Genomic DNA, 13,567 nt, shown 5'->3' with positions numbered 1-13,567 from the left:
CGCCAGGAGTTTCTCGATTTCTTCTACTACAGTCGTGCACTTCTCAGTGCTGAACGACCTCCTATTTTGTCGTACTTTCTTGGCCTCAGGGTGAACACAAGGTTGTGCTCTATGATCGAATTATCGATCTCGGAAATCTCTTCGTAGCTCTAGGAGAATATATCTCTATGCTCGATCGACAGTTGCTCCAGGGCCTCTTGATACTTTGGCGGGAGCTTGGAGCCAACCCTTATGGTAGCGGCTGGGCGTTCTAGATGCAGCTTCACTATGCGTAAGGGCTTGCTGGCTTCGACTTGTAACAGGCTATCTTCATCCCTGATCTCCACGTCTTGCCCTTCCTCTAGTTGCGGTGCTGGCGGTAATTGTTCTTTTAAATCGTCTGCAAAGCATCCGTCAATGCTCCTGTCTTCAGTTCTGAACATAGCAATCTTGGGCTACTATATGCTCTCCTTGGACTTTGTCCACTCCCGCTTCTGTTGGAAATTTCATCTTGAGGTGGTATATGGAGGTGATCGCTTTTAAGTTATTGAGGGTGGGGTGCCCCAATATGGCGTTGTAAGACGACGGGGCCTTGACTACTAGAAAGTCAGTCATGCTGGTGACTGTGTGGGCGTCTTGTCCTACTTTTACAGGAAGGGTGATGGTGCAGACAGGTTGAACAGCTTCTCCTGGTAACCCTTTCAGTGGGAAGGGAGATGGTCGCAACTTGTCCATCGGGATCCCCATTAGAATGAATGCATCCCAAAATAGGATATCAGCAAAGCTTCCATTGTCGACCAAGACTTGTCTGGTCGTATAGTTGGCAATCAGTAGTGTAACAACCAAGGCGTCATCATGAGGGTATATAACCCCTTCGCAATCCTCGTCCCCAAACAAGATGGTCAGAGTTTTTTCCACTTTAGGGTACTTTTACGACTGATCTACCATTTATACTTCATGATATCTTGATTTTCGTGCATGAGCCTTTCTTTCGGATGTCGTGGCGCTGCTGCCAGCAAATCCGCCCACTATAGTGAGGATTTCGCCTAAGGGGGCCTGCACCTAATCTCCTCTGGGTCATGGGGAATTATTTCTTCTCTACTCCTCCTGTTTCTGGCGCTTGGGGCTCCTACCTCTTCTCTCCCGATTTGGTTCCCTTGGTGGCTTTATGTAATCAGCCACCATTCCTTCCAACTCCCCACTCCCAATCATCTCTTCAATCCGTCTTTTTAGGGTGATGGACTCTTCGGTCCAGTGGGTGTAACTTAGGTGATAGGTGCAATGGCGTCGTCCTTTGTTAGGTACAAATTTTTCCCTTACTCGAGTTTCTACCATCTTCTTGCACATTGTGGTTGTTATGCATAAGTCGACACCCATGATCTCGCCTATCTTCTGGGTGGCTTCGCTCGTTTGGTGTTTTGTCTTTGTCTTTAGAGTTGCTCTGGTTTCTGTTTTCTACCTTTGCCTCCTGCTTCTGTGGTTCTATCAAAACTTGTAGAGTATCTTCTGTATTGACAAAGTCATCCGCCCGATCCATGAACTCCCTTAATGGATGGGGTTCGTCTAGCCAATTCAGCCATGAAAGGGCTTCGAGGCCATATTCCTTCCAATAGTGAAACTAAAGTGATTTTTTTTTTTTATCCTGATCCTCAGTGGTAAGTCTCTCCTTGTTGAAGCTGTTAGCTAACTCTTCAGATTCTCCCACTCTTTTTGTTTTATGGTTGACAGATAGGCTGCCGGTTTGCAACGTCTTCTACTATCCATAAACTACGCAAGAAACGTTTTAGCGAGCTCTTTAAAGCTGCCAATTGATTCTGGCTAAGGGCTTCAAACCATCCCCATGCTTGGCCCTTTAGAGTTAAAGGGAAGGCGCAACAAGCCACTTCCCTTGGGAAGCCATGGAGAGTCATGTGTGCTTTGAAATTCTCCAGGTGATCAATGGAATCTCTGGACCCGTCGTACAGTTCAATCTGTGGTACCTTGAATTTAGCCAGCAGGGGGATCGACATGATTTCCTCGCTATAAGGGAGGTTTGTGAGTGTGAGGACTTGCTCGACGGAGGAGGAGCCATTCATCCTTTTGGTAAGCTCCTCATATTTAACTACTAAACTGCGTATTTTGTCATGTATCTTCTTTTTCTCCATTTCTTCACTATTAACTTCCTCTACACTGTGCGCATCCGTTTCAGGTTGCCCATTCTGGATAGGGGGATTATCCTTCCGTTGTTTTAGTTCCTCGTTCTCTTTTTGTTGTTGTTCAACAACTGACATCACTCGCATAAGCTTTTCCTCCGCTTTTGCTAACCTTCCTTCTGCCTCCATCATGTTGGGCCTCAGATCTCGGTCGACTTGTGATCTCATGAAGGTTGGCATGTGAAAATTACGTTGAAGTCTGTAAAGATCCCCATAGACGGCGCCACTGTTAAGGACGTGTTTCACATCACAAACCACACGGTTGACACTTGCTGTAATAAAGAGACGGCACTGGTTGCCCCGTGTAAACTCCGATACTTAAGTTAGTAACGATATAAGAATAAGTATATAAAAGTAGAGATCATGATGGAAGATGTTACCTCCACCGAATTATTTATAGAAGGATGCGGCGTGGTGGCGAATAACTTTGATTGCCAGTCCTTCGTGCTTTTCCTTCGTGATCCATCAATTAAACGGAAAGGATATCTCCTATTTTGTGGGAGTTATCTCAATTCGTACTTTACCTTAGACCTCATCCCCCACTCTTCAGGGTTATCTCACCTGTAATTGTGGTTGTGAGTTCTTTACTTATAAGGCCTCTTAGCTTCAAGCCATCCACAAGTCTTTCTAGGCTCGCGAATGGACTCGGCTTCAGATATGGGCTTGCCCTTAGACAGGCTCTAAGCCTAGGGGTCTAAATGTCCCCTCTAAATAGCTTGAAAAAAAATATTGACCTTTTGGGATTTATTGGAAAGAGGAAGAGTTAGATCCGGTTTAGATATAAGAAGTGTTTCATCTCATCTAATTTTATCATTATGATTTTTTAAAATTTTATACAAAATATAATAAATAATTCAATTTTTTAAAATCTTAAAACAAGTATAATATTAAAAAGTAATTTTTTAATAATATTTTACTCAATTTCAAGTTTTATTTAATTTTTATTTCTATCTCTTCTCATCTTTTTATTTCACTTCCAAACGTTCAAACTCCATCCTCGCGTCTGAAGAGAAACGACTAACCCATCGAGTTCGGTGGGGGAGAGACACGACGCTCCTTTGAACGCCGAAACCTAGTCTTCTGTTGTTGTATATCTAGTAACAGGCAGAATCAGGGGCCTCAATTTGCTAGATTTTTGTCTTTGAGAGCAACTGTGGAGGGACGTAGCATCTTCGCTTGAACAAAATGAGCGTACCACTTTCTTCAAACAAACAAGCTACAGCCTTCCTCCTCCGCCTCTGTCTGCTCAAACGCCAAACACCCGCAATCCCTTACCATCCCCTCCACCGCCACCTCTCCACCGAACCCATTCCACCACCACAACCACCACCACAAGACGAGGACTCATTGATAAACGAAGCAGTCCAACTCTTCCAAGCCTTAGAAGATGGGCACTCCAACTCTACCCAACTTCACCAGCTCCTCTTTTCCTCTTCTTCTCCCTCCTCTCCTGGTTTTTTTCGCCAAATCACTCGTCGATTGGCCTCTTCTTCCCAAGCCCTCGAGTTCTTCGACTACATCCGATCAAATTCGCCTTCACAAGAGTTAACATCATTGTCCTTCACGTTCCAGGCCATCTTCGAGCTCACTAGCCGCGAACCTGATCCGCAGAACAAGCTGTTAGAGCTTTATAGAACGTCCAAAGAGCGGAATATCCCGCTTACAGTTAATGGCGCAACACTTCTTGTTCGTTACTTGGGAAGGGCCGAAAGGGTGGACGAGGCGCTGGCTGTAGTTGACGAGCTAGACCCGTCTCTAAAAAACACGCACTTTTACAATATGGTGGTTGATGTGCTTTTCAGATCAGGGCGCATCGTCGAGGCGCTTAACATGCTTGATGAAATGCTTCAACCAGATGCGGACTGTCCGCCCAATGATATTACAGGTGGTGTTGTTTTTGCTGCATTGTCGGGAAGGGAGTTGTTTGGAAGAAGTATTAGTGACGAGCAGATTGTTGGGTTGGTGTCAAAATTATGTGAACACGGTGTGGTTCCAGATACCTTTAAACTTACGCAATTGATTAACAAGTTGTGCAGGAATAAAAAGATAGGTTGTGCTTGGGATGTTTTACATCATGTGATGAATGCTGATGGTACTCTGGAAGCCGCTTCTTGCAATGCACTTTTGACGGGGTTGGGAAGGGATGGGGATTTTGAAAGGATGAATACGCTCATGACCAAGATGAAAGTGATGGATATTCAGCCAGATGTGGTAACTTTTGGGATCCTTATTAATCATATGTGCAAGGCTCGGAGGGTCGATGAGGCACTGGAGGTTTTTGAGAAAATGAAAGGAGTGAGTGATGGGTTGTCTGTTGAACCTGATGTAATCACATATAATACTTTGATTGATGGACTTTGTAAAGTTGGGAGGCAAGAGGAAGGGTTGACTTTGATGGATCTGATGAGATCTGAAAATAAATGTATGCCAAATACTGTTACCTATAATTGCTTGATTAATGGTTTCTGCAAAGCTGGCGAAATTGAGAGGGCACAAGAGCTCTTTGATCAGATGAACAAGGAAAGAGTATTTCCTAATGTAATCACGCTTAATACTTTGGTTGATGGTATGTGCAGACATGGCAGGATCAATAGTGCAGTTCAGTTCTTCGATGAAATGCGAAGTGAAGGTCTGAAAGGCAATGCTGTGACGTTTACAACCTTGATTAATGCTTTTTGTAACGTTAACAATATTGATAAAGCAATGGAACTTTTCAATCAAATGTCGAAGGATGGATGCTCCCCAGATGCAATTGTTTATTATACATTAATATCTGGTTTGAGCCAAGCTGGAAGGATGGATGATGCCAGCTCCGTCGTATCGATGTTGAAAGAAGCTGGATTCTGCCTTGATATTGTGTGCTACAATGTTCTCATTGGTGGGTTCTGTAGGAAGAACAAATTGGATAAAGCTTATGATATGCTCAAAGAAATGGAGCAAGCTGGAGTTCAGGCTGATAGTGTCACATATAACACCTTGATTTCCTATTTGAGCAAAACTGGAAACTTCGCAACCGCCCATAGAGTTCTGAGAAAGATGATTAAGCAGGGTCTTGTGCCCACAGTTGTCACTTATGGAGCTCTGATACACGCATACTGCTTATATGGAAAAATTGAAGAAGCAATGAAGATTTTCAGAGATATGAGCTCTTCGTCAAAGGTTCCTCCCAACAATGTAATATACAATATTCTAATAGATTCTCTTTGCAAAACGAATGATGTAGAGCTTGCTCTTTCTCTGATGGATGAAATGAAAGTTAAGGGGGTAAGGCCTAATGTTACCACATACAATGCTATGTTCAAAGGTCTGCGAGATAAAAATTTCTTGGAGAAAGCATTTGACCTCATGGACAGAATGGTTGAACAGGCATGTAATCCTGATTACATAACCATGGAGGTACTTACCGAATGGCTTCCTGCAGTAGGTGAAACGGGAAAGTTGAAAAAATTTGTTCAAGGATACGAAGTTTCTGTTTCTACTGCATAGGATGGCTGTAGGATCTGGACGAAGGGATTACTCAAAAGTTTGAAATGCATCTATTGTCATACGCGGAAGAAAATATGATGTAGTCCAATGTTCTGGCCAAAACGTGTTCTGGTTGGAACTTCTATTGGGCATCACACAGAAAGACTGGTTGAAGAACCTCAGTTTCTCAAGGCTTTGCTTGTGCGAGCGCATCGGTGTTGCGGTATCCATGCATGTCCATGGTGGGTTCCATTCTTTCCATCTCGAACAAAACAGATAAAAAGGTAGATGTATTCCATATCCGCGTTGATGCGTTATATTCAATTGAGTTATTTGTATGCGTCAAGTTTCAGACTAGACAGCAAAGATAATTTTGCGACACTTACGGTTGATTGCGTGGTTATAGTTGTGTCAAGGAAATCATATAAATAAATAAGTCTACTTTTTTCAATCAGATCAAGATTTTTAGATAAGTGGTGATTTATCATATCAGAACTAGATTCTCAGTTAAATATTCCATGTGATGGATCCGCTTATTTTGGAAGAATCTAACCCACACGGGAGAAGAAGTATTAAGGATATGATATAAATAATTAAATCTAGCTCTTTCCATGCACTCAAACTTTTGGGTCACGGTGATTTCAGAAATTGAAGCTTCATTTTTCTGCCTTGCCCCGGAATAACAACTACTTCTGTACTTCCCACGGGCTGGAGTTGGTGGCCATTTCACCTCATAGTTTAGTCATCATCTTTTGGTGGTTTGCGCGACTCTAGACTACGTTTTGAAGTTGATTTTCTTCACTAGTATTCGTTTCTTTCCTCTGTTTACTCCAGAGTAGATCAAGCCAACGTCATGCCTCAAGAACAAATTCTTTCCCCACTTCAATTTTCATCTTTGTTATGCTAAAACCGATATCACCATCCGATTTATCTCTTTCTTTTCTCTCCCATAGGGTGGTAGGGGAAAAATGGTCTAAGTCAATGGTAATTTAATGTATTGGCACATGTTTTTTTTTTTTGATAAGTAATGTATTGGCACATGTTGACAACAAGACTTACTAGTTATGTCGTAAAGAGCCAATTTCCTTTTTATTGTTATTTATTTCATTTTATTTTGCTCCCACCAACTGATGCTATGTTTGTAAGAAGTCGGTTTAAAGGTTTCATTGGGAAAACCACTTATGCATATTTTCTTTCTCGACTATTTTATTTTTAAGCTAATTTGTATGTTAGAGAATAAATAGATGCTTAAGGAGTCTACCTTTGTATCCATCCACTAGCTTGCTCGGTCGAGGACACCCAAATCCAGGTCCGCCTTATAAATATAATAGGTATGGGAGAGGCTGATCTTCTTTCCGAACTGCAACACATACCTGCATTAGCAAGGAAGAAAAAGAAATATTTATGCAATTAAAGTCATAAGTGGAAGTTTAAAATAACTTCCAAATAATCATCCACAAGGCAATTTTGTAGAATCATAATCTTCGAGAACAATTTGCTTGCTGGTGACATGATAGGCAGATCCACAGTTTCAAACTAGAGCAGGGTAAACAGTCACTGACGTTATAAAATGACAACTTAACACACACACACAATCCATAGGACTCCTTGTGCCAAACAAATCTAAATCTAGTAATTCACATTCAAAGCAGTAGTTAGCAAATTTGATCCAACAATTTGGTAGGTGTTTACACCTGAAACAATTTCGTCAGCGAAGACACAGATCTTAGGTGAAGTGTGACGATCGAGGGAGTAATCAAGGGGCACAGTGAAGCACTGGTCGCGTAGGCAGAGCTCTGGCACCGAGTACCATCTAGACACAGCCGTGAGAGAGAAAGCAGCCAAGTTCTTAGAAAGGGTCTTATTTCTCGTTCGAGGAAAGCTATAACTATAAAGAAATTACATAAAAAAAAAAAAAATTATACAAATTGATGTGACTTCATCTGATCTGTTAGATCTACTCTACAATAAAATTAATTTTATAATCAGATGAGCTACATCAAATCATGTTAGTTTGTAGGATTAATACCTTTGTATAATCTATTTGTGATTGAAGTATTTTCTTTCTTGTTCTTGTCTCTTTCTTTTTTTTTTTTTTTTTTTTTTTTTTTCTCCTTGTTAAATTTTCAAATTGTTGTAGCTTCTTCCCGTGATTTAAATTTGACTATGTTAATCATGATTGTTTTTTCTTTTAAAAATGTCTAGTTTTCAACTTCACTATTGATAATGTTTATAAAAGTGTTTACGACTATTAATTATAGGATCAATTTGATAAGTTGAACTATAAGTTGTAGAATTCATGTAAAGTGTATATGTTATTTACACGGACTTGTAAATAAAACTAATTTAAAAAAGAGAATTGTTACATGCAATCACTTTTGTGTATTCTTTACACACTTTACTAATGTGATTGATACTTTTGCATACACTTTGCGCACTCTATTGATGTGATTGGCTAAAACAGTTATTGTATATTTAAAAAAGTGATACAATCAATCATATTAGCAGAGTGCAGAATGACTATGGAAAAATGATTACAAATAAAATTTTTGTTTAAAAAAATGTCTTCCTCCCTTGTCACGTTATTTCCATCGTGCCATCTCCATCTCATCATTTGCAACACAATCAAACATCGGTTGGAACTTGGATGTAACGATCCAGCACACTAAATCTAGGATCAAAATATTGATAATTTTTATTGAGCTTAAATTATATTTAATGGGCCATATTAGATAAGCCCATGAGTGATAAATTATTGATGTTAATTAGGAGTTTTAATTAGGCTCAATAACTAGGTTAAATCATATTTATTATTTATTGAACGAGTTAGACTCCTTTTAAATTTAAAGATCAATCATTAGAAATTTATTTCAATTTAAAATCATCATTGATTGAAGTCTTATACGCAGTCTCAATCACTGTCAATCCTACATTGAATAAACTATTAGATCACGTTTTCAAATTCAAAATCTTGTCTTGAATGATTGCTACCAAGTTAAACTCAAACTCAAACTCGTCGGCACCATCTTCCAAATATCTCTATAAATATCTCACTTTCATGTTTTATTTAGAAAAAACCATAAATCTCCATAAGTGCAGCGGTCGAACCCAAGATACCCAATCTAGCACCGTGATCATTTTGTGTCGAAAGATTTAGGAAACAACATTACAAGATAAGTAACTTGATCATAAATTAAGATTATCATATATTAGCTAGTTATATATATTATTATTAAAGTCAATTCTTTCGAAGCCATTGTTTATATACAACACATGTCATGATATTTGAAAGTACGTCATTCATCATTTTCGTTCCGCACATTATTATTATGTATGTATTATTCATCTCACATTGTATAAAACACGTAAGCTTTCATAAGATCAAGTGTAAGATAAACTCAGAATAGTTAATCAGATGACCATTCAAATGCATAGTACCAATGCAGTTTCGGGATGGATGTGCAAGCTACAGACTCAAGCATGGTCCACCATAGTATGCCAGAATACTATCAGGAGCTCTCCATGGGGCTGCAAAAGTGGGGCATGTCTACAAACTTGCATACAAGGTTAAGTGTGTTGGATAGTCATATCAGTCAGATAAATAAGATCAGTTAATTAATTCAGATAAATCAATCATGCATAGCATAAGTATCAGTATGATCAGTCATGATTTTAGGCTCAACATGAAATATTTTATGAAAATCTTATTTTAAGTATGTTTATATTATGATATGTTCCTTAATGAGCCATCGACTCATTTTAGTTTGTTTTTATATTTTTAAACCATCCCAAGTCAAAATATTTATGAAGGTAGGGCTGCAGGACTGAAATTTATCCAGAGAGGCATGACAGTGACCTAGATCATGTACAGAGATTTTAAGTTATATAGTACAGATCTTGAGAAATTTTAATAAATGTTTCCGCACACTCGAATTTATGATTTTAGTATTTTAATTCAAAATGACTGAATTTATTATAATGAATTTTTGTACTTGGCGCTTCCTTCAGAATAAAAGAAAATATTTTTTCAAGTCAACGTCAGTAATAGCACTCCGGCTCTTGGGATTGTTTTTTTTTTTTTAAATGACGTCTTTCTTAACTGTAGAGAGCAAGGTGTCACATTGGAAGACATAGCAAAATAGACATAACAAAAATGCATCTAATTTGGACGATGATTTCATATGTAAGGCTTAATCCCTTTCCCAACAAATGGACAAATGGGATCTCCTGTTTTGTTTTATGCATTATGTTTCTCGGCACATAGATTTAGCGATAGCAATGTTTCTCCTTTTATGTTGACTACTGTCATGGAATCATGTGATTGGTATGTAAATTATTCCTACACCATGGTATCTACAATAATGGTTTCTATCAACAATAACTAGAATCAATCAAGCATAGATTCTGAAAGGCACATGACTATGAAGTGAAATAAGGATTGTTTCTTTTGTCTGTAAACGTACACAATACTACTTGACAGCTTATCCCATGCAGTTCTTGAACACTCCCATTCTTTACAGATTATGACAAATGAAATGGCAAAAATTAGTGAGTGGTTGATCACCTCCATATATATAGCTTGCAAAGCTTATGCATTACACATTAATCATGCGTATAAAGTTTGATCAAATGATTCCTCCACCATATAATGTTAAAATCATGCACCTCAAAGATTCTTTTTCATTTTTTGGGTCATGGATTCTTTTAGGTGCAATTCAGTGTAGAAGATTAACTCATTTCAGTGATACCATCGCCAAAAATAATGATTTGCAAGCAAAGTTTATTTATGGTCGCAAATCATTATTCTCGACTATTTTTATTGATGCAAATAAGCATTACCAAAAAGTGATTTTCAATGATTTTGGATCGTAGGAAATAGTCTTTTACAAAATACAAAAATACTAGTAAAATAATATCACAGCCTCATACCCTAAAACACATAAAGAATGTGAACAATATATTACAAATAAACTAAGCTAATAATGATGCAATGCCTAAATTATCCACAAACTAAACAACAAACAAAAGTTAGTAGGAAAAAAGGTAGATGTACGCTACTACAACATTTATGGCCTTTTCCCACGAGTCAAAGTGGTCGGATTACATATATGTACTGTAGAAGATGAACTCATTTCAATGTATGGAACCTTCATTTTAGCAATGCTACAGTATTACTACTAGCTAGTGAAATGTATATTAATATACTAGAAATAGCTTCTAAAGAACTCCAAAAGGAGGAGGAATGGAATCTTGAAACTCCAAAAAATGATGATACAAAAGATGAAAAGGGCATTCACCTGTCCATATATATATGTACCAAGAAGGTAATGGTCCAAGGGATCTTTAGCTATATCGAAGTGTTTGAAACTGCAAGTGTTTTCCCCAGAACATGCTGGGGGATCTGATTCTTAAGTCCTCAAGTACTTAAGCAATAAATACTTAGAAGTGGACGTAGAAGAAATATATGGATGTTTTTTGCATTCCTTTCTTGCAACCAGTACTTGATGAGAATGTAAAAAAATAACTACATATCAATCAAAACTTAAAAATATTACATCAATGAGAAAAGATAGGTCGTGTTTAATATTACCTTTAAACTTGCGCAATTGATTACCAAGTTGTGCAGGAATTGAAAGATAGGTCGTGCTTGGGATGTTTTACATGATGTGATGAAGGCTGGTGGTACTCTGGAAGCCGCTTCTTGTAATGCACTTTAGACGGGGTTGGGAAGGGATGGGGATTTGAAAGGATGAATACGCTCATGACAGAGATGAAAGAGATGGATATTCAACCAAATGTGGTAACTTTTGGGATCCTTGTTAATCATATGTGCAAGTCTCGGAGGGCCGATGAGGCATTGGGGTTTTTTGAGAAAATGAAAGGAGTGAGTGATGGTTTGTGTGTTGAACCTGTTGTAATCACGTATACTACTTTGATTGATGGACTTTGTTAAGTTGGAAGGCAAGAAGAAGGGTTGACTTTGATGGGTCAGATGAGATCTAAAAATAAATGTGCACCAAATACTGTTACCTATAATTGCGTGATTGCTGGGTTCTGCAAAGCTGGTGAAATTGAGAGGGCACAAGAGGTCTTTGATCAGATGAACAAGGAAAGAGTATTTCCTAATGTAATCACCCTTGATCCTTTGGTTGATGGTTTGTGCAGACACGGGAAGATCAATAGTGCAGTTCAGTTCTTCAATGAAATGCGAAGTGAAGGTCTGAAAGGCAATGCTGTGACGTTTACAACCATGATTAATGCTTTTTGTGATGTTAACAATATTGATAAAGCAATGGAACTTTTCAATCGAATGTCCAAGGATGGATGCTCCCCAGATGCAATTTTTTACCAAGCTGGAAGCTGGATGGATTGCCAGCTCTGTCGTATCAATATTGAAAGAAGCTGGATTCTGCCTTGACATTGTGTTCTGCAGGAAGAACAAGTTGGATAAAGCTTACGAGATGCTCAAAGAAATGGAGCAAGCTGGAGTTAAGCCTGATAGTATCACATATAACACCTTGATTTCCCATTTGACCTCATGGACAGAATGGCTGAACAGGCATGTAATCCTGATTACATAACCATGGAGGTACTTACCGAATGGCTTCCTGCAGTAGGTGAAATGGGAAAGTTGAAAAAATTTGTTCAAGGATACGAAGTTTCTGTTTCTACTGCATAGGATGGCTGTAGAATCTGGAGGATGGGATTATTCAAAGTTTGGAATGCATCTGTTGCCATACTCGAAAGAAAACACGATGTAGTCCAACGTTCTGGCCAAAATGTGTTCTGGTTGGAACTTCTATTGGGCATCACGCAGAAAGACTGGTTGAAGAACCTTAGTTTCGCTAGACTATGTTTTGAAGTTGATTTTCTGCACTACTATTATTTTCGTTCTGTTTACTCCAAAGCAGACCAAGCCAACGTCATGCATCCAGAACTTCTCGCATTTCAATTTTCATCTTTGTTATGCTAAAATCGATATCACCGTCCCATTTTTCCTCCTCTTTTTTTTGTTTTGTTTTTTTTTTTTTTTCACCTTGGGTGGTAGGGGAAGAAAGGTCCAAATCATTGGTAGTTTATATATTTGGCACATGTTGACAACAAGATTAATTACTAGTTGTTGGCATACCGTAAAGAGCCAAATTCCTCTTTATTCTTCTATATTTTTTTCATTTTAGTTTGCTCCTTCAACTAGTTGTTGGCTCAAGTGGTAAAATTTTTGGTCTTGGTGGTATACTCCCTCTAGGTCTAAGGTTCGAATCATCTTGTGTACATTTCTAGGGGCCATCGTACTTGGGGAATTTCTCTTTGAATTAACTGCGGTGCACTTGTGAAAAACTCTTTGTCGAGAGTCTGTGCATCCTCGAGATTAATCAAGACTGTGTTCTTGGATACCTGGTGCTAATTAAAAAAAAATTATTATTTTGCTACTCCCTCCATTTCTTGATGTTATGCTTGTAACAAGTCGGTTTGAAGGTTTCATTGGAAAACCACATTTGCATATTTTTTTCTCGACTTTTTTTATTTTTATGTTATTTTGTATGTTAGTGAAAGAGATGCTTAAGTAATTCTATATTTTCAAACTGAAATGTCTTTCTAATCCTTTTAACAGTCTTTTTGGAATGTCTTAATATCTCTTTCTGATCATTTTAAGGTATTATTTTTAAGAGATTTGTTAATCATCATTTACACACACTACACATCACACTTTTTTTTCTTGTTTTATTCTTTCTAAGCTGATTAAGTTCTTCTTATATTCATCATCTATATACCACACATTTAGTAAGAGAAAAAAAATAAAAACTAAAAAATTATGTGTAGTGTGTGATGTGAGGATGATGAGTATAATTTTGTCATTTTCATCCGAACATATGTGTAAATTGGAAGCATTTCTCCCTTTTCTATTAATGTGTTTGAGAAAAAGTCGAGAA

At 38.2% G+C, this 13,567-nt stretch overlaps 2 protein-coding genes across 2 annotated transcripts; both read left to right on the top strand.

The window, feature by feature from the left end:
- The first annotated feature begins 3,126 nt into the window (after positions 1-3,126).
- On the top strand, positions 3,127-6,090 carry LOC121256444 (pentatricopeptide repeat-containing protein At3g61520, mitochondrial-like). The gene has a single exon (XM_041157246.1). The coding sequence runs from the start codon at positions 3,357-3,359 to the stop codon at positions 5,655-5,657; it is 2,301 nt and encodes a 766-aa protein (XP_041013180.1). The 5' UTR covers positions 3,127-3,356; the 3' UTR covers positions 5,658-6,090.
- Positions 6,091-11,397: 5,307 nt separating this feature from the next.
- On the top strand, positions 11,398-12,397 carry LOC121260852 (pentatricopeptide repeat-containing protein At3g61520, mitochondrial-like). The gene is made up of 4 exons (XM_041162941.1): positions 11,398-11,530; positions 11,699-11,948; positions 12,070-12,195; positions 12,316-12,397. The coding sequence occupies exons 1-4, from the start codon at positions 11,398-11,400 to the stop codon at positions 12,395-12,397; spliced, it is 591 nt and encodes a 196-aa protein (XP_041018875.1).
- The last annotated feature ends 1,170 nt before the right edge of the window (positions 12,398-13,567 follow it).

This window comes from Juglans microcarpa x Juglans regia, chromosome 1D (assembly GCF_004785595.1).
Source record: "Juglans microcarpa x Juglans regia isolate MS1-56 chromosome 1D, Jm3101_v1.0, whole genome shotgun sequence".
Classification (NCBI taxonomy): Eukaryota; Viridiplantae; Streptophyta; class Magnoliopsida; order Fagales; family Juglandaceae; genus Juglans; species Juglans microcarpa x Juglans regia.
Note: the sequence above shows the minus strand (reverse complement) of the source record. Positions and strands in the feature narration are given on the sequence as shown.